Source organism: Anomalospiza imberbis, chromosome 14 (assembly GCF_031753505.1).
Source record: "Anomalospiza imberbis isolate Cuckoo-Finch-1a 21T00152 chromosome 14, ASM3175350v1, whole genome shotgun sequence".
In the NCBI taxonomy this organism is placed as follows: domain Eukaryota; kingdom Metazoa; phylum Chordata; class Aves; order Passeriformes; family Viduidae; genus Anomalospiza; species Anomalospiza imberbis.
This window is the reverse complement of record NC_089694.1, coordinates 13,239,044-13,261,047: the sequence shown is the minus strand read 5'-3', so window position 1 is coordinate 13,261,047 and position 22,004 is coordinate 13,239,044. Positions and strand designations below refer to the sequence as shown.

The window sequence follows — 22,004 nt, the reverse complement described above, 5'->3', positions numbered from 1 at the left end:
GGGATGTGTCTGAGCTGCAGGAAGCTCAGACTGCTCCAAAGCTCCACGTGTCTTCCCAAATACACTCACAGCATAGGCTGCAGACAAACAAGAGAGCACCATAGGGACCATTCAGGTAGTTTCTCAAACTTTTGTACTACTTAGAAAATATTGTAGGTTTTTTTTTTTTATACAATCATTTCAGTTAGAAAGTATCTTCTAAAACCATCAAGTCCAACTCTTAACTGAGCAATACCAAGCCCACCCCTGACTGCCCAATTTGGTGTCATCTATTAACTGACCTGTATCCTTAGGGATTCCAAGTAAAGTAACTGGACACAACTGCACACTGAGAACATTTTTTTGAATGCCCTGCACTTTCCTGTGTACCCCACATATATATGTATGGTCTTCTATTTGTTTTACAAATAGAGTATAGACAAAATTATACAGCTCACAGCTTTTTAGGTTTCCTGAATTAATAAGTGTCTGCCTTTATATTTTTGTCAGGTTAAGGCCTTGCAATGCTGAGCAGAAGGACTCTGCTGCATCTCTCATTCATTACACTTCAGCAGCCTCTGCCACATCTCTTTAAGGAAAGGGGATTGGAAATTGGAAGAAAGATTGATCTGGCCCACTGGTCAGACACATAAACAACAAAAAAGTAACTTCAAGGGCTTTTTCAACATAAATATTTTGCAGTCAAATGACCATTGTTATTCAGGTGTACACATGTGCTCATTCTGGCAGGGAGAGAAAAGATTAAAACTCTTAGCTCAAAACCATTCTAGAAGTTTATGCAGCATTTCTATAAGGAAATGGAATCATTTTCCTTACAGTCTTTATGATTCTTTCTGCCATAAGCCTGCAGCCAGTGTGAAGCATGAGCTGGTATTTACTCACTTTTATTCAAAAAGCCCCAACACGGTATGTAAAAATCAAGTTTGTTTCCTTTATTTCTACTCTAATTTTAAGGAAATCAAAATTCTTTGGAACAGTTGTTAGCAGGGAGCCCTAGGATCTCTCCTTTGAGAATTCCCATGGACCCTTCAATTTTTACAGGACAGTAGTGACACTGATCCATAACTGTACTTAGAAAGCAACTTTTAATGAAAGTCTGTAGAATGTGGGGAGAGTTTGGTCTATCAGCCCATGTTCTGAGACTAGCAGTAGCCCATTTGTCAAGGTGGAAAATTGTTAGAAACATGGCTGCAAGAAACAAAGCTCTTCTGTTTTGTTCCCTCACTCCTATGAACGAGCACCCTTATTTATGAACTGTATTGCATTTACTCAGGGGTCTGTGGGCTTTGTACTGTTTCAGGTGTTACAGATCTCCTTCCTTTTCTCCCCACTGCTGAGGAGGAGCACAACCACACAATAGCTCCACTCAGTCATGTAACTGAGAAGTTGAGCTTCATTTCTGGATGGGATAGGAGCAACCAGGTTGAAGTCAATGGAAGGTATTTATTCTACAGATAGCATCAGCAAGGTTGTTACTGATCGTGCTGCCCAGTTTTGGCATTCCCTTTTCAAACAGAATTTTGAATAACTGGAAATTGCTCCTAAATTCTCCTGATTTGGAGAACCGTCCTTAATGCATTATGTTTATTTTGGTTAAGGCACACATGATGATGGCCTAGCAACGTATCACCAAGAAAATGATGAATTAATTTCACCCCAGAGGGCTTAAGAGGCTTCAGCAACTGAGAGCTGACTGTAAATTTAACTCCTAGTGCCAAACCGCTGCAAATTGCATGGAAACTTTGTAGGTGCTTTTCCTTTTAGCCTTCTGGCAGCTGTGGGCTTGATGCAGAAATTGTTGAGTGAATTTCTTTGGGCTGCAACCCAGTGAGATGTTCATTGCAGGTGCCTTCAGTTTTCAGATCTGTAAAGCTTTGGACCATGTAGGTCATTGCAGGAGAGCATGAGGCAGTTACAATGACTCCACCCCAGCTGCAAACTCCTGTCACCACCTTCTGGTGCAGCAGTGAGGGGCTGCATTACCCACCTGCATCTACACATGTAAACACAACCACAGTGCCTCCAGTGCAGACACTGGAGCTGGCCATGTGACACATGCTTTGTCCCATAGACAAAATGCTGATTCTCACGTCTCATTGTGGGTGATTTGGGATTAAAGACACACAGAAAACGATGGGTTAGATCTGGAATCAATTTTCATTTACAGCTGAGAAGCAGTTATTGATGCTGTGCTCACAGTTCAATAAAAGATCTAAAGATATAGACCTTGTGTTTCTCTTTCAATATAAGCAGCATAATCAGTGTCAAATGTTTTTACAAAGAAAATTGTATTGACAGTTTTATTAAAATTGCTGTCTTTAAAGTTTTAAGTTATCCACAATTTGACCTACTTGAATAGTTTTTTTAATATGTACGCTGACCAACGCAATAGATTTTTATGTCACGTATTTATAATATCAGGTACACGTCTGTTTAATGTATTATTTGAGAGGTACTGTTACAGGTAAGCATTGCCTGGACTGTGAGCTCTCTTGGTGTTGTCAATTGGCACATGCACCAGTATTGCATTCAGTGTGGCACAGGATGTTCAGACTGGCTACAAGAGGTACAATCAAGGCAGATGACAGACATGCTATTAGTAAAACCAGGAGATGACAAGGCATTTCAGAGATGCTAATGTTAACACTCTTCTCCAAGGAAGGATACAGCTTTTTAGATGGCTTTATTACTCTGTTAAAAAGGTACATCAAAAATTAGGAAGAGTAGTGAAGATTTTTAATTAGTAGCTCAGTTCAGCTGAAAGAGCTTAGATAAAATGCAGGTTAGTATTTTTGTTCTCTAAAACACCTCTGTATAATTCAAATATGCTTTGAGCTCAAAGGCATCCAAATGAGTTGTGCCTGGATACGGTATTTTAAGTAGCTGTGGTGTACCCAATTTTCTTTAACCAGTTCCTCTTTGTTCTTCTGCCTAAGGAATAGTCCTGTTAACCTTTTAAATGTGTACTTAATTTAAAGCACATTGCTAGTGTTCTGTGTGTTTTTGAACCAAAGAAACTTTGATACTAGTTACAGACCTGCTCCATTTTCAGTATTTCATGTATATAGTGGTTTTGGCAGAGCAAATCAATAAGATATTTTTCTTTTCTACTTGATTTTTTTTCTTCTCCCTTTAGAGATTGCCACTTTTCTGAAAACCCTAGAAACACAAGACATGCATGGCCCTGCTCTATTGTTTGTATTTTATATAAATATAATCCTTTTTTGGTAGGTAATTATTAGATAATTAAATTAAAAATGTTTATTTTTTCGCTGAGTCCTAAAAGGTAATCAGCCATAGGCTGAACTTTGATTTTTTATAATACATGCTGCGTTTTCAATGCCTTTATTTAAGTTAATTTTTTTAGAATTTATGAAGTTCTAAGGCATCATATCATGTAAACATTTTTTAAAGTACAACAGCGATCACTTTCCTTGTAACAATAGATATCCTTACCTGTTGTATTTTTTCCCATTTTTTAGCTGGATCCTGAACAAGCTGTTTACTTCCCCAAGGTTTCTCTACATTTCCATTTACTTTGTTATCAGCAGAAAGGCTGAAGAACAGCTCTTCAGTAATGACATCAATACTGCACACACAGTGAGAGAGGTCGTCTTGTCAAAGCTATAGAAAAATCAGATGGATTAGGAAGAAACTAGGTGCAAAATAACTTTGATAGAGTCTTTTAATGTAAACAGTTTATCTGTCATTGGGTTCCATTGAAATCCCAGAGTGGTGCAGCGTCAGTTGTAGCCACAGCAGTGTGTGTTTGATAAAGAACACACATTCCACATTCCAGTGTTTAAGATTTGCAGTCATGCTTTATAATTGTAGGGAAATGTTTTCATTAAGCCATTAATGAAAACAGAAGCTATTAGGATAATACAGTCATTCTCCAACCTTGTCAGTCTCTAACCATGAAAAATCCTTTCAAGGATATAAGTTCCTTCTTGTTACCTCAGTCCATTTTAATTATTATTCAAATTATTTTATTGTGCACAACACTGGTTGAAACAACAAGATATCAGCTGTGTGAGTTAATACTCCAGCTTGCATTGGGCAAATCTTTGGTACTAAGAGATTTGATGACTGATGTATCTAAGGTTATAATTCACATGTTAATGATGTAGGTTCATATCATTTGTTTATTATCAGCAGAAGCTTTCAGTAGCCACCCTGAGATCTGGGCTGAGTTTTCTGCAGAAAGCATAGCACGCCACTAAAACACGCAGTTTTATCAAAAGCTTTTAACTTGTTCAGATTCACAGAACCACATGTAATTTTTTTTCATATGTTTTGTTATTGTGGAGGTCATCCATCAGTGAGGAAGGGGATTAACACAACCCTCAGGAAAAATGGTTGCTGTAAAATGCATGGGAGATCAGATCAACAAGAAGGACTTTGCCCCTGGTTCTTGCAGCTGTGCTCTTGCCTGGGCTCTGGGGCAGCACCTGCCCAGACCAACACAGATAGAGGAACCCCATCCTTCCCACTTCACCTTTTCCAAGTGTTTCCATGGCTTGACACTGGCAGCTCCATGTCAAAAACCCTCCACCACACCACAGTAAAGAAAAAAATAGAGGAAAAGAAATGCTGGCAGGAAGACAGCCCTAGTGAAGTGGGAATGACATGCCTTAGCTGAAAAGTTTTACATGTTCATCTTCAAGAAGCCTTCTCCTCTCTTCCCCACAAGTAAGCAGGCACTCCATAATCCCCCGGCACTCTAACAGGGGCTGCTCTTGGGTTCACTTCTGCCACCAGCCTGAGGCTACCAAGCTCTATCAGCCCCACCGTAAGACATAATTCATGTGAGAGAGAAGCTTTAGAACCCCTGATGCCTCTGTCACTACTTTAAAAGAGGTCATTCCTCAATAGAGCCATAAGAACCTGATGCTGGAGATCTGCCAGCCTTTTTTGGGTTGGGAGATAAGAGGAAGATGAGGCTTTCAGTCCACAGGATGGGCCATGTACTCTGTGTGTGTGTGTGCATGGTTGCACACACAGTTTTTTTAAAGGAGCCTATATTATAAGCATGAGGAAAATATATTTTGCCAGAGACTCTTGCTATGTATGCTACTTATGCAAAAGCCCTGCAGTGTTTTGGCAACAAAGGAGAGGCAGCAGCAGGTGAGAGAATTGATCAACCCCAGCATTGTTGTTGCTAAGAGAAAAGCCAGCTTTGGCCATACTGTCCTGTAAAATTAATCTGAAGTCTGTGATACCTGCAGGCCATCTCAGTGCTCAAGACTCACTTATTTGACCACACAGGACACATTTATCTCCCTTTTCTCCTCAGAAGGAGAGTGGGATTTTTATCATGAATGACTCGTGAAGCATTTTGGTGAAGAAAGTGTCTGGTTTTCTTACACTGGCCATCTGCAGCACTGCTGTCCTGTAAAAGCATAAACAACTGTCTATGAACTTCAAAATCTGAATTCCTCGGAGTTTTTTACACTGATAGAGGATGGTGCTAGTGCTGGGTTTGAGACAGGGAGCAAAAGGCTGAAGGAGGGACTCATAGGTGACCAGCAAAACCATAAAGTTGGTGCTGTAAAGGGTAGGTGCTGTAAAGTAGGTGCTATAAATCCAGTAATTAGCCTCTGTCAGCCAGAATAAGGAGAGAAGTGAAAGTTGATCTCTTCTGGAGGTATTCCAGAAAGAGAACAGTAATGAAAGTTAAACACCTTAGTTGTTCTTAGGATGAATTCATCTGCCACTGCAAGGTTTGCTGGGGTTGTAGGTGCTCTGTCCTCTGCTGGCAGGGTGAATCTTCCTAGAAGAGATCTCCCTGCACAGAGGGACAGGTCAGGACCACAGTGTGACAGTGCAATTAATTTGAGCAGGGTGTTCTCGTGGAGAGTGTGCCTGCTTTTTAAAATTCCCAATTTCATGGCAATACTATTAAGTCTAATTTTTGTAACTGTGCAATTTGGTAACAGGCTAAGTCATCTGAGCAATGTACTAAACCAGACCAAGGTCAGCAAAGAGTTATTTCACGTGTGTTTACCTCTGTTGTCTGCTTGTAATACATTTAACATTCAGTATAGATGTAATGTTCAGTATGAATTAAAATCCTCAAAGTCTTTATTTCCTGCACAGGTAATAAATGGGCAGCATAAACAGCACAACATCAGTTCACTGCCACTGCTGGTACTCTGTGACTCTGCCCTTTTGCTTCTCAAGTCTAGGAAACTATTCATTTACTTAAAGTAGGGGAAGACTAAGGATAGGCTGGATTCCCAAAGAAATGAGATAAAGGCCTTTATCACAAAGGGAAACCTAAGGGCATAAACTGCAAATGAGCAGGGGTACAAGGGCCCATATCTGGAGGTGTCTATCTGTCCATTGTGGCAGAGCAAGTGAACATGGCAAAAGTAACAATCAGGCACTGCACTCTAAAACTACAGAGAGTGAAAGAGAGAGAGAGACCTTAATAAAAAGACCACAAAATATCAGCACTCTTCATGTAAGTTCCAGGGATACAAAATATGGTTCTCCTGCTATAACTGGGAAACTGAACAATACTCAGATTGTGGTGACTGTCTGCAGCTGGACAGTAAGGTCACAGGCTATTCTTTGAAACAAGCCTTTTGCTGCTTATTCCTTGAAGGAGGTTTGGGAAAAACTTTTTTTTTTCTCTTATAAAGGATTCTTGACCTTTTCTGTGTTTCTTCTGCCTTTTCAATTTTTTTAATCATGTGATTAACATGATGAAGTACAGCTATGAAGTAAGCCCAGCAAGGAATGGATTCTTTTATTATTTGTTAGCCTTCTGGAGGGTTGAACCAAAGCCACATTTTAGAAAAATCATCAGTAAACAAGACAATGGCAAATACCGAGTTTTAGTTACCAATAGATCTTTTATATTTTCAAAATAGGATTTTCATCCACTAAGCTTTGGTCATTTGTGATCAATTTGTAACAAATTAATTTCCAGGAAATGATGTTTCAAACCACAATTTCAATGTGGATCTTTTTTTCTTAAAAATGGACCATTCAGTACAGTTTTCCAAATTTCTGTCACCAGGGATGTATAATTGTTTTCCAAATAAAACAGTTCTTATGAAAAATCAGGTCTAGCTCTAGAAAGGCTTCCATTCTCTGCCATAGTTGGTATTGTAAGAACACTTATATCTGCTAAGTTTTATGAGACATTGGTTAGCATTGTTAAATTAACTTGACAATCACAGAATTCCAGGTTTGGGAGGGATCTCAGGAGATCACCCAGTCCAACTCCCTGACAAGGCAGAGTCACCTGGGGTAGGTTACAATGATTCTTAGGACTGCAAAAGCAGAGTCAGTAGAATTTGTAATGTCATGTGACAATTTCTCCTTTGTTGGATTGAGTAGTACAATTGTACTACTCAATTGTACAATAGTACAATTGTACAAAATTAGTACATATAGTGGCTTCTCAGCAAGAGCATTTTTATGGGAAAGGAAGACACTGTTTCAAGCCTCTTTGGTCAAGGTACATTAGTATTGAAGTTGTAAAATAAGCAAACGTTATGTGAGTTATCTTTGCAGTAGGGCCGCTCACTGACAGATAGCTGTAGCAGTTTCTATTGCAAAGTTCACCAAAGACCCTGAGTAAACTGAACCCTGTGTGGTGGTGAGAGCAACAATCTTCACAGTACCCACACTGGCTAATTTAAAACCAGCTCAGATATGTCTACACAAGCAGCCAAGCACTCCTCAGAGCGCGGTGTGCACTCAGAGTGTGTGTAGCTCTTTTCTCTGCTTAAAAAAAAATAAGTATAGAATAGTTCTTCAAGAATTGGAAGTGGCCACATTTGTTATTGCACACTTTCTTAGTTTGATTTGCACCATTACGCTGATGGAAGAAAGGGTTTTGGAAAAAACTGCTGAGAGAAGCACAGACAGACTGGTTTAGATTTGGTCATTTAAACTCTGTTTTTTGGTTTTGTTTTACCCAACCTCCACTGTAATGACTGAAATGAAATTTTCAGTATTTCAAGTACTCCTGAGCATCTCTCTGTGAAGCCATGAAGGTTACTGCATTGCTCAAAGCAATGATGGGAGCTCTCTGAGCTTCATACACAGCGAGGACTCAGTGAACCATTCTGATTTGCTGATACTACATGCTTGGTGACTTGATATTAAAAAAAAATGGTTTTTGACTAATCCATTCCACACATTTGAATTCTGAGTGAAAAATACTCATTTTTAAAACTGATATGAGGAGGACAGTATCTTTTCCATTGTTTTTGGTCCTAGATACAGTAACATTGGCCTTTTTGTCCTCGAGGTGAGACTGACTGGGAACATCACAAGCAGAATCTCAAATGCAAGGTTGCCAACTTCTTGTCAAAGGCAATTAGCAAGAAAGAAATACAATCTCCTCCGTTGACATTAGGGGACAGGTAGAGGAGAGTGTAACCAATGAAGTAAAGAATAAAAAAAAAGAGGAACACAGCACACATATTTATACATACACACACTGATCCTTCAGGCCTTGTGTTTTGGCTTTCTGTTTCCCAGCACAATTCTGGATGGTTTGTTTGCTGCACACCATATTCTCCTCCTCCAGGGGAAGTCCAGCTGTGTTTAGTACCAACTGTATCATCAGAGAATCAGAACACAGCACAGTTGATCTGTTGTGGTTCTCAGCTGGTTACTTAGGATCATAGAGAAGGCATTATGTATAAATAATGATATAATTTCCAAAATAAATTACAACCTAGGAGGAGATATAAACTATATATATAAAACTTAACTAATGTGGAAAGTATCTTTGTTTTTACTGTACTGTTGAATTGAGTCTCTGAGGAGTCTCTTTTATACCTACAGCACAGGAGAAGTGTGGTGGATTGTAAACTTACTTGTATAGTCATTTGGCTGTTCACCCAAGCAGGCAGAGCTGGTTAGAAACTGGAAATAAACCTGAGTTAGAGTTGCAGCAGCTCATGGAGAATGGGGGAAAGTTTGAGCATAAAGGCCTGCCTTCTGCCAACACATTCAATGGCATGAAGTGTCATCTGTCTCACTCTACAAGATACTTTGAGGCTCAGCAATTGCCTTCTTAGCTGGCTCACCAGTGCTTCTGAATCAAGAGGGTGAGGGGGCATTCTTGGAAAATTTTTTTGTCTAATCTCACTTTCTCAAAATCAAATAGTTTTCAATGAAAATTCTGGATTTTCAGTTATGCAATGGAAAATACATCTTTTCTTTGGATAGCAGACCCTTCGGCTGTAACACTTCACCAAAAATATAATTTGCATTTTGCAGATGCCAACTATTTTACTTGGTTATTTTTGAGCCATCCTCTTGTCAGTTCATTCATCTTCCCTTTGTGATGTAGGAAAGTTGTACTGACTGTAATACTTTTTCTGGTTTATTCAATCTGAAAGCCAGTCAGATAATTGATAGTGATGAATAAAAGCATAGTTTTCACATTTTGCAGTCCTTGTTCACAATCTAGAAGTAGTTTGTGCTTATTCCCACGTTTAATCTTTTGTGTAATAATTAAAATACCTTCTAACAAAGTAAGTTGATGGATAAATCCACACTACAGAACAAGTACAGCACAGTGAAGGTGCCTCTTCAGCTAATGGTAAAACAACTAGCACCAAAATCAGGTGTAGAGGTAGGAGTCATTCACAGCTACAAGAATCAGGGTAAAACATCCCTGAGCAAAAATTCTCTGATGGATGAGCCTCTGTGTCTTACTTCTTTTCACACATTCCTCATCTTCTTCCTTCTTATTCAACACTGGAGTCAGCTGTTGAAATAAGGTCTTAGGGAGCAGAAACACAATTATTCAGAGGCCATAATTGTTAAAAAAAAAAGTCAGAAGAAAATTACAAATTAAAGTGGAATGATTGTCTGGTTCACTATGACTTCCATTTTCTAATCATCCTAAATTATTTTAATGCATGTTTTCAAGCTCAAAATTAGCAAAGGTCCCATGATGTAATTCTCCTAACACCCATTGAATATTACATTATACCAGTCCAATTTCATTTCAATCTTTGGCAGCAGCATCTGTCACTCAGGGCACACATATGGGGGTTTAGGGACCTCCCACCTGTTCTGTTTCTAGATAGTACATTTAATACATGAAGTTAAGGAGTCATTGTGAAGTTAAAATCAGTTTCTTACTTGTAAAGGCCTAGGAATATAAGATTTTAAAAAATAACTCTTAAAACATGTTTGTCTTTGAACTATCTTAAATTAATAATCAAAAGCTTGCATCAAGTCTAAAACAAATCAAACTCAGTCGTGAAGATGAGAAACAGGAATTATTAACTGAGTAGCGAGGCTGATGGAGGCTCAATGAGATCATTTTGTTCAAAGATTAAAGGCGATGAGCACTGAAATAGTTGAGGAGGATGGCTACGAACACATCTGACTAGAGCTGCTAAATTCAGTAATGATCAAAAGTTAATTATCAAAGCAGAGAGAACTACTCAACACAGACAATTTGAGTCAATAGCTAAGCAGCCGAGAAAAGAAGTAATTTGGAAGAAGTATTTTCCTATAATGAAGTTATATAAAAGACGTACATTTCAAAGAAACCTGCCTAAAACAAGATTGCATTCTTCCTGATCAGAGAAAAATAATTAGCTCTAATTGACAGACCTGCTGCACACCAAATATTTTCAAACAATATGTTTCTGCATCAAAGCTTAATGTGTAGAGTTACTCAATGTCACTTTGATTTTGCCTTCCTTTATCTTCTGCCACTGGGCATGCTCAAGATATCGCAACAAATACGCTTTGAAAAATGAATGAGCAACACCTACAAGACAAATAAAAACAGAAGGACAGATCCTGCATTTATTTCACAGATGGAATCCCTGACGTATTGTGTGCTGTCTTTAACATCACTGTGATCCCACTCAAAGTGAATCCTTTGTAATGGGAAAGGACCAGTTGTCTGATGATCCAACATTAAACTGGGCTGGCATGTAGATTAACCTAAGCACTTGCAATGGTTTTTCAGTTATGTATAAGCAAGCATGTGTGTGAAGGACACTGTTCCTTTAGCATGTGCCTTTTCTTAAGAGTTAGGAAAGTGTGATTTTCTGGTAACAAAGGAAAAAAAAAGGTAGAAGTTCTCCATGTAAAAATCTATGGAAAGACATATGCTAAAATGTTCACAGTCCAAGATAACAAAATATATCTTTAGTTCTTTCTTCCTTAAGCTGGTACCTTTCTTTCAGGGTAAATAGTTGTGATAGACATAGCTAAGTGGTCAAAAATCAAACATGCAGTTTAGACTCTGCTCTTTAATATTCTGTGACTTTGACATTGCCAGTTCTCACTCCCTGAAATATCTTCATCTTCTTTAATCTTTCATGTAAACCGTTTAGCTCACACCATCATGCATGTGCTCTCCAGAATTCATTCTGCTGTACTTTGTATTAAATCAACTACATTATCATTATTTACTTGTGATCTTAGACGCTCTCCTATCTGCTGTTTCCTCTTCCTTATCTGTATTTTGATACTTGTTCTTCTGTAGTGATTTTTTGAATAATTCAGGGAAAACCTTGATTTAGATGCAAGTTTCACATGCTTGAACTCAGAATTGTTAAGGTCCAACTATTCTGACATTGTGGAAGAATGTTTTTGAGCTTTAAAAATAATTTTAGTTTTCTGCAGGATGGGTCTGAAACTTGGCTTTTAGTGGGAAGTTTGGGAAACTGAAATGCGATTTTTGATGGTGTTCCAGTTCATTTTAAATGAAGCATTTGTGTGTTGTTATGTGTAGTTTATTACTTAGTAAGTTTCTTAATAGCATGCTTCTGACTCTGCATTTGCAGAGATCTATTGCAAAGAGACACAATCACATTATCTCAGTGTTGAGGCAGGGACCCCATTTCATCATAAGCTTGTTTGAGAAGGCGTAATTAGGCTTGGGTTTTTCTCAATTACTTGTGCAATCTGAAGTTGAGCATTTCCTGAGGTTTAAGTGTTTTATTTAGCACCCCTACTGTACAATTAATGTAATTGATTCCTATCATGCATTCGTTGATTTATTCTTTAGATGGAAAATATAAACCAAATGAAAGAAACACATTTTTCCTTGCAAGCTGGGAGCCAGCCCAGAGGATTGCTGTTGCACCGTTCAAGCTCTCACATGCTCTCATTCTTTCTCCCAAATTTTAAACTCATTATTAGGGATTTTCATGGATTTAAATGCAGATATTACCTTTGCTATGATGAGAGGCAAAAGTGCCAAAACAGCAAGTATTTTGAAAAACTAGCCCCATTGTAGAGCTGAAGGGAAAATTCATTCTGGCAAAATTTGGAACCCAGTTGTGCAGATCCCAGAGGTTTCAATAGTTCATAATTTTTCATAAAGGATTTAATTTGTCAAGGGCTTATATGAGCATTTTTCTGAACCATTAATATTCACACTTCCTATGTAGGAACCATTTTATTTCCATCCCTAAGTATAGCAGAGGTTAAAGTTCCTCACCATAACCCTTCTCCTGAATGTCGTCAGGCTTTGTAAAAATACCTCTGGAGGTAATTAGGCACTAAAACTTTCCTTTCTATAATGGGTTTATGGATCAGTTGTCTTGATTCTGCCTTTCGCTACTCTCTGTGCTTGTAATCTCACCAACCATCTGACCACTTTCCACATTTAAATCTATTACAGCTTTGCTCTGCAAACACCAGGAGGAATTCTCCGAAATTATACAACACTAGCTTTTTCTGCCAGTGGTATTTCCAGCCCTCTTCCTTTAAAATATTATTTACCTATTCCGAACAAAACAAGAGTGGGATGCAAGGTCGGTTCAGATTACATAATTATGCCAGAGAAGCATTAAAGGGAAAAGTCTCCCGTAACATCTCGAGCGGCTTAACCAGTGAGATAGACTGGCGCGGCGCTGCCATCGGCGCCCCCAGCTGTGTTGCTTAGCAACATTTTAATTCAAGAAGAATCGAAGGAGATGAAATCCCCGTGGAGAGGGAAACAGAAATAAGAGGGCCGTTGACAGATGATCTGAGTTGTTTCTTCTAATATACTGTGAAGATCACTGGCTCTTTTCATGAATGATAAATGGACTGTACACAGATCAATGGGTTCAGCAATAAACTGGAACCAGGCTCCATGTCTGAGGTGGTGCAGGCCGAGGGGCCCAAAGATTTACTCATTTAGATGATTTGGAGTGTGTTTTCTCAAAGGTTTCACAAGAGGAAATTGATCTGAACATTTGGTCATCTCTTGCCCTTTTCTGTTGCTGGTGAATAAAAACAGTTTTGGAAATGGAATCCGTTCTTCCCTCCATTTCTTCCTGTTGTTGTTCTTGCTCCTGAAAGGGACAGATAGCTTGTGACAACGGGGCCAAACCTCAGAGTGAGAAATGAAGTAACAGCCCTGAATGAGTGGTTGCTAAAGACTGGTGGCCATTAAAAATAAACAAACCCCACTGATATCACAAACTGGGCCAGCAGCATTCCAGACTCAGCACTATCTCTCTGAATGGTCCCACAGCCTGGGATATTGCTGGTGAAGAGCTCCCATGAGCTGATGTTTGCTTGCTTTGGTGTGGCTCTTGCTTAATGATTTGTTTCCCCCACCCCTCTTGTGTTTACAGGCTGCCGAAAAGACAAAATTGAGAAACATTCCTGTAAAGTAAGTTATTTTTATATCCCTTTGAAAATGCAAGTTTAATGACATTGTTGTATACAATGACTAAAAAGACAGTAGGAGGGGTGATGAAGGAGATAATAGAATTCAAGTTGCCCCTAATCATAGTAGTAAAAAGGTCAGTATCATTGAGGAAAGCTTTCGATTTCTTATGTGTCCCTAATGATTGCACTCCTCAAGTTTCATCCAGTTTCCATAAATTAATGTGTTGTCTATGAATAGCTGCCAAATAATCACAATCATACTCAATACATAGTGCTTCTAGCCTTGGGGAGGTTTGTACATGCTAAAAAGATTACGATTTTTAATTGCAATCCTCGAGAAGGTCTGATGGGGGAAATAACTAGGAATGTGCCAAATAATTTCTGGGCACATGGGAATCTTTTGCACCTATGTATCAAGGCTTTGCTATCCTGTTGATTAAGAGCTCTTTTTTCCCCTCTGTGAGTGTGCCTCTCTTACACCATACACACGTGCACGTTTCTGCTCTTTGCACAGGGCTTTGTGAAGGATGAGCAAGCTACCAGGGAGCAATTTCAAGGGCATTTTATGATAAGTTCTTAAATCTTCGGGCACTAGCAACAACTCTCAACCATATATCATTGAATTAAGAAAGTTGCTGTATAGATGTCCTGGCTCTTTGAGAAAAGGCATTTTCAGTTAAAGCTAACAGCATCAGTTATTCTGTTTAAATAATGAATATTCCAGTCCTAATGGGCTCTTATGTACCAGTAAAAACACATATTTAAACTTCAGTAGGTTATCATAGCAGTTTAACTATATCCCAGTAACTGGATATTCCTGTTACAGACATGGTTCTTATTTTTTTAGTAGTTTGCTGATAATGCTGACTTTTAGACTGGAGTGGGTTTGTGTTTGTAAGAACATGCACTGACAGGACTCCCCAGTCACTGTGTTCTAGCACACATAGCAGAAGAGTACAGTTCTATTTGTCACTTGGATTCCATCATGTACAGTCATTTACACCTTATAAAGTGAACACAAAATGTGTATGAACACTCCTTGGAGTGATTAGGCTTTATGTCAGATGACCATAAATCACTCTTCCTTTATGTTTCATTCAGTCTGATAAAAATTAGAAATAGGATCCAGCAAGGACCTGATAGCATGTGAAACTCGTAATAAGACAAGGGACCTTTCTTGCCTATAGGGCTAGTTCAAATTCAGTGCAAGCTGAATTAAAGTCATTGTTAGCTGGGGTTGTTTAATAGAGAGTGAAATGAGCTGTGTTTTCACCTCAGGATTATACAGGATCCAGGAGTTGCAAGGTAATAAAATTCCTGTGGACCAGCTCCAAAATAATAATTTATCATTCATACACTGATTTATATATTTTGAGTCAAATTCTCAAGAATGCCTCAACTGAATTTTATCTTCCCACTTATAACAAAGGCATTAAGCACTACAGTTATTAAACAGCATGTCAAATTAATCCACCAGAAGGATTTGGGATTTGGGGGGAATGGGTGATTTAGGTTAAGTTATATTTTATAGGACTTGATTAAGGGTAGCATTTTGAGATGGAAGAAGGCCAGATGGACAGTCTCACTCTTTCCCCTTACATGTGTGTATTTCACCCTGTAATGTTTCCCCCAACTGGTTGCTTAACTTCTCCTTGACTATGTTCATGGTGGCAGCTTCAATTAGTACCCTAGGGGATCCATTATACACATTAATTACACTATGCATAACAAAACAGCTGAAAAATCTGCCTAGTTTTGTTCAGTGACATGTAACTATTTAAGGTACCTGTGTACAATTATGATTGTATGCTAAAGCTCTCCAGGCAAAAGAAAGAATATTGTCTTTAAGATAGCAGTAGTAGCCATGGACTGCATTTATATAAGTGTCAGAGCCACACTTAGTACAGCTCAGGCTTGGCCAGATTTTAGTTGCTGCTTTTGTAGCTCTCAAATGTCAAGGAGAATTTCACTTGAATTTTAATGTTCTTCAGCTATGCAAAATAAAGTTAGTAGCTTCCATTGTCATAAGGGCTGAAAGCTGTACAGATTCCTTCTACCATATGTGACTTATCACATACATTTTTAAAAACACATTTTATTATTAAGACATATGTGATAGTACACTTCTGCAAATGTGAATTGCTTTTGGCTAAAAGCCATGCACTAATAAGTAGAGTTGAATCTAACTGCATTTGACATCTGCTATAATATATTTTTTTACATATATAAATATATATATAAAATATTCGCAGTTGTCATTAGCATAAAAAATTTCCTTGTTTTTACCTTATGCTGACATACTTCTTGTGTTCCAAAACTAAAGCAAAAATCACTTCCTTTTAAAGACTGTAGGTTATATAAAGTCCTTGGACAGAGCCAATAGTGCCCCATTTAATGTATTAGTTTAGGAGCACGATGAAGATTTCTATAGAAATGGTCTGTTTGCTTTTCATTGCTCAGTTCATTAACGTTGCTGGTGTAATATTTGGTAGAAATTTTACTGTTCTTTTATGTTCTCTGGAATCCCTACAGCATTAAATAAGGCAGAAATACAAGGAAAGGGGGAAAAACAAGGAAGTTTTCTTTTTGCAGCTCAGCACGGCAGCCAAACAGCTGTTTTTAAAATGTCCAAGGCTATGTTGGTGCTCAGACTATCTTGTGGGAACTTCCTGATGGCCCAAGTAGGTGCAGTGGCACTTGGCTGCTTCAGAAAGAAGGCTTGGCTTCAATTTCATCGTGCTTGTAGTACTGGAAGGCACAAGGCATCCTCAGAAGTCATATTTATGTATTGGTAGCATCATCTTACATAATATTACTATAAATAGGCACTCAGAAAATAGCTAAGAAATTTCTGTATCTGCAGAACCGATTTTTTTTTTCCAAAAGCATAAGACCTTTTCTGAGGGTGTATGACACCAAGGTGGGCCCCATAACTGCTGAATCCATTACATTTAACTGATTTATGCTCTCCTGGCCTTGTTATGTAAGGAGCACTTGCTTTCTCCCATTGGTTTTATCCATGTTTACACTGAGAGTCTGTAGTACAAAAGGGATTTCCTGGATGTAAAGTTGTACATGCTTATTTACTTGCTGCTCCTTATGAAGCTGTTCCTATCCCTGCATCTAAAAGAGGTAATATGACTTAAACAATTTCACTCTGTGGAGGGTTTCTAATTTCTAAAGATCAGTTACATGAGAGATGGTTTTGAATTAGGGCAGATCCAGAGGAATTAATCTTCTATATACCCTGTTATTTGATGCAAGATGGGGAAAACAGTGATATCATTAAAACCCCACAATAGCTTTGTTGTAAAACCCAGATTTCTTTCTCAACTTGTGTAGACAATGGGAGCTCACATCAGCATAAAACTTAGAGGAATCATGTTCATGTTGACTTGGATCACATCATTTGTCCTGAGGTGGGCTGAGCTGCAGGATCCCCCCATATCCAGGGTAGTGCCCACTCTCAAGGACAAATGCACTTGGCTTGGCAGCCTCTACACTAACATGGACTGGAGGTCAACCAGCCCAGTGCTTTATCTCTGCCAGCAGCAGAAAGTGGAGGGCAAAGAACAGCAATTAGGGAGACGTGCTCCATGGGGAGTATCCTCCCACCTTCCTGCACACAGCGTTTTGCACTTCCAGAAACACACATCCTGTATTTAGGAGGCACCAATGAACTTACTTTCCAGGCAAAGTCTTTCATGAAGTCAGTTTATACCTCCTGTCATCACAACATTGTGTGGCATTGAGCACCACAGTGCGGGGAAAAACAATCTTTTTGTTTGTTTTAAACCCTTTTCTTCATATTTTCACAGGAATCCACTCAAGTAGTTATTCTTTCAGAAAAGAGAAAATGCTTAGTCACCATTCTTCATTCCTGATATTGCATCCCTCTGTTGTATAGACCAAGGAGTCTTCCTACTCCAGATGCACTAATAATGTGGATTAGTCCACCAGTGAACTATAATCCCTCTGTTGTATAGACCAAGGAGTCTTCCTACTCCAGATGCACTAATAATGTGGATTAGTCCACCAGTGAACTATACAGACACAAGGCAAGTCTCTCTGCAATTGGAAAGGAACACTCTATGTCTGCTGTGTTAGGCAGAGACACCGTTAGGAAGATAAACATGTTCTTTTCAGGTTTTCCATACAAAGAGATGAGTTATACCCTTCTGACTATGGATTGGATATTATGTCACTCTAAACAAATGTCTCGGATTACAGCCGTTTGTGAAAATGGCCAGGTGGATTCCTTGGGAAAATGTGGGCAGGTGAAAGAATGATTTAATAAAACTTGATGTCATCCAACACTATGAAATGCAAGAGTTTTGTAAGAAATAAATTAGAATTTTTAAATGGAAAATGAATGCTTTTAAGAGTGTAGTCATGTAGTCCATGAAATTCTGTAGAACCGTGAAAATACTGGAAGCAACTTCTTGCTTCAGGGAAGAAAACATTGCCTTCCTTGAGTGTCCTTTATACTCCTTTCTTTTATAGTCCCTTTTAAAATCTTCAGCAGAAAGTAATGGCATTTTCCCCTAACACCTGCATATGCTTAAATTTGCTGTAGTTTTAATGACTTCCAGATACATGTTTTGAGATTACAGCTTGTGTTAAAATCCGGCTGCAAAATATATTTGTTTTCCATCAGCCACAAGTTTGTTAACCAGCAAGATTTCTGGTGTTTATTGTCTTTTCCTGCCATAAAATTCATCTTCTCCTCTGAACAGCATCTGACTTGACTTGGTATGGTTTTCTGTCCCAACCATCATTGGAAATGCAATCCATTAACATTTGATATCTTGACATTTCAATTGACCTCTCATTTGCAAAGCGCAGTGGTATTTTTCATGGCCTTTTCGTCCTTGATTATACATGGGATAGGAGTGCCTGTTTCTCCTGACTGCACTTTAAAAATATCTTTGTTTTACCAGCTGGAGTGGCATCTTGTTTTTGCCTCCCTGGCTAGACCTTATTCTGCATGGAAGGTCTGAGGTCTAAGCAAGTCATGCAGAGCCAAAGGATTTTCTTATTGACTCACTAAGCAGGAGGGCGAGCAGGTCAGGCTCCGAGGGTCAGTTAATGTATGCAGCAATAGCAGGAACCATAAACAGGTCTCCTGCTCCCACTGGCAAAAATGCAGGCCAGTGGGCTGACTCTGAAAGTTGTTCTGTTTTTGACCAGCCAGATCAGGCACTTGTACCCAACAGAAGTAGGGTAGAGGCAGCATGCTATTGGTACACATACAGCTCTTCCCCTGCAGGATATCTCCTGGCCTCTGTTTGAAAAGGGATGAAGAAAGTGTGTCATGACAAGGTTGAAAAAGCCTCCCATTCATGGATGGTTGTATGGGAGGATGGCCACATATATGTCTGTGAAAGAGGGTCAATTTAACTTCAGTATAAGGAAAAAGTTTTTAACACGAGGGTGGTGAAATACTGGCACAGGTTGCCCAGAGAGGTGGTGGATCCCTCTTTCCTGGAAACATTCGAGGTCAGGTTGGACAGGGTTCTGAGCCACCGTATCTAGGTGAAGATGTCCTTGCTCAGTGCAGGGGGGTTGGGCCAACCTTTACAAGATCCTTTCCAGCCCAAACTATCGCATCCTTCTGTGTGTATATATATGTACATACATGGATACATAGGCACCTGTGGGCCATAGGTACCTATGGACATTTCTCTAATGTACAGGACATTTACTAAAAGACTTAAACCACGTCTAAAGAAACAAAAACCTTAAACCTACTATAACTCATTCTCACTAAAACTCCCAAACAATTTCCACATGCCCCCTGTTTATCTCTGATTCTAAACCTTCCTTCCTGACACTTCTCTTCAGACTATTTCTGGCAAACTACTAAATCAGACAGCACCAATTCAATTAGTTCTAAAAATCCATTATAACATAGTGCCTAAACTGCCTGTCCATATTCATTTCTCAAAGAAATCCATTCATATTTATGTTTTAATACTTTAAGTCTAGCATGCAAAAGCACTCAAATCCTCAGCAGAAATCCAGGAAAAAGCCCGCTTACAGGCAATTATAGACAATGTTCTTTAGACCCTGATCTTCCTAGTCTGTCCACTTAAGAATTCTCACAGGTGCAGTGATTGGTCAATGGGATTGGTTTATTGCACCAGCAATAAAGCTCCTCCAAAATTTCACAGAATGCCTCAGAGTCTGCCAGCTGGGCCCCGTGGTGCAGTCTGTACAGACCCACCATACTCACAGCGGGGCCAGCACCTGCAGTGGAACCAAGAGGCACAGGCTGCTGCTGATCTCCAGTGGGCTTTGTCTAGGGGCTGCATTTCCTCAGCAGAATGTGAACTCTAGAAATGTTGCAAAGGATTACTTTACTCTCACAAGTTAAAGGTTAGTGTTGGAAATGGATTACAGAACTCCTGCTTTTCAACTGTTTGCAAAGAAAAGCACATATTAAATCTTTTTTGATGATATTGCATTAATCCCTAAATACTGATTTTTATGTAAATTTTGACTCTTGCAAAGCTCTGACAATTCAGCTATCCCCATGTGGTTTTATCAGAGTTCAATTGCTCCTTTAGATCTTTTTTCCTTTTTCCAGTATCATTTGCTTTATTCCAAAGTCATCACAGGAGCTAGAAGATGTAGTACTTTAGACATAAAATAAGTCTATTTAATATTTTACCTTTATTTTCTGAATTTGTTCCTCTGATACATCTTGTTAGATAAATTTTTATCAGTCCAAAGGATAACCACAGTAGGGCTATTTTTATTTCTAGGGAAATGATGCATGATAACTACTGGCAGGGCCCAAAGCCGTAAATCAGTCCTGTTCCAACCTCAGAATGTATTAAAAGTCTGTAGCCTGTGGTAATAAGTTATAATTTAGTTGACTAGCAGTTTGTTTGGACTTAAAACTGTACAAATGAGTCACATTGGTAGGCTCTGAAATATAAAACAGGTAGTGTTTATTAAGGTTTTCAGCTACCACCACAACAGGTACCTGGAGAGGGCACATGTTTTTCAAATGGGCGCAATGCGCTTTTGTAGCGAAATGCTTCCGACTGGATTGCGTAATTTATAGGAGATGGTTCAATTACCTCGTGGCCCGTGTAGTGCGCGGTGTTTGCTTGTAAGACAATGAGATGGACAGACCCTGAGAGCTCGTTCAGCTTATCTCTTACAAACCTGAGTGCACACCATCAGTATCGAGCACTGCAGGCTGTATCCAGCCATGAGATGCCCCTCAGCTGCCGAGGTGCTGTGGCACCACTCCAGGCACCTGGAGAATCCTTATATTTGGGTCCTGGTATTTACAGAGACATGTATATGCCAGATGATCAAGGCAAATAATTTATTTTTGTAAAGTTTTCAGCTGATGGGAAAAAGAGGTATTTTTGTTTTAACTGGGTCACTTTTGTTATTTTTCAAAACATTTTTGCACTTTCATTGTGATGCAGCTTGTCAAGATTAAATTTAGGTCCATTTTTAAAAGTTGTGAAAAAAATGAAAGTTAGAGCCAAACAAAACCTTATTTTTCCTGACTCTTTTTGATTGGAAAAAAAAGTTAGTTAATGTCAATATTTATTTTCCAGTTTTAGCATGTATCTGCTGTTGATCAAAGAAGCATCCATTTGTTCCTCCTCACTTATCCTGTGGTTTTGATCATTTTAGATTTTATATTTATCTTCCTGGATATTATTTTTAATTTTAAATTACTTAGCATTTATTCAAACCATTATTCCAAGTGTTTGCTTTGGGTTTTGCATCAAATAACAGCTATTTTTTAACTACCTGTCATCTTTTTTATATTTATGCTTTAAAAATGTGTTTCCAGTATTGCAACCAATCAATAAATGCTAGGAAAACTGAAGGAAAATCCTGATCCTGATATAAGAGGGAGAATCTGTGCTGCTGGTTTCAGTACAGCTGGCTGAATCCAGCACAGGAACCAGCATTCAGATCTCATACCCCTGAATTTCACTGTTAGACCATTTTTGTGTTGCTGGAAGATAAATAACCAGAGCAAAACTGTTAGAGTATGTATAAGACAATATGGTTTTGTGAGATTCAAGCGCATTCTAGACACTCTCCAGATGAAGATCCCTGCCTTGGAGAGCTTGGTAAGAGGCAGTGGATAAAGCTACAATGCAGTGGGATTTCACTGAAACTGTGTCCTTGTAATCTGTATTTCCCCAGCTGTATCTTTGAAATCTGTGGGCCTGTGCCTGCTGTCCTTTGGACTGTAAAACTCCACAAATTTCACTGGCATTTCTCCTACTTCTTGTTGGTGTGCAAGGAGACAATGAAGTTTCCTTTTCTTTCTGGTTTGTGGCCTTGTGATTATATATCTAGTAGGGTTCCTCTGTTTATCATGATAAAGAAAATAGGACGGAGTAAACGTG

General features: G+C 38.9%; 1 protein-coding gene across 6 annotated transcripts in view; it reads left to right on the top strand.

The window, feature by feature from the left end:
* AFF2 (ALF transcription elongation factor 2) overlaps positions 1 to 22,004 on the top strand; it is a 350,681-nt gene that overhangs the window by 264,057 nt on the left and 64,620 nt on the right. For all 6 annotated transcript variants that reach the window (XM_068204990.1, XM_068204985.1, XM_068204986.1 and 3 more), the window contains exon 9: positions 13,575 to 13,612. In XM_068204990.1, the coding sequence (XP_068061091.1) occupies positions 13,575 to 13,612 (38 nt within the window). The remainder of the gene's footprint in view (positions 1 to 13,574; positions 13,613 to 22,004) is intronic.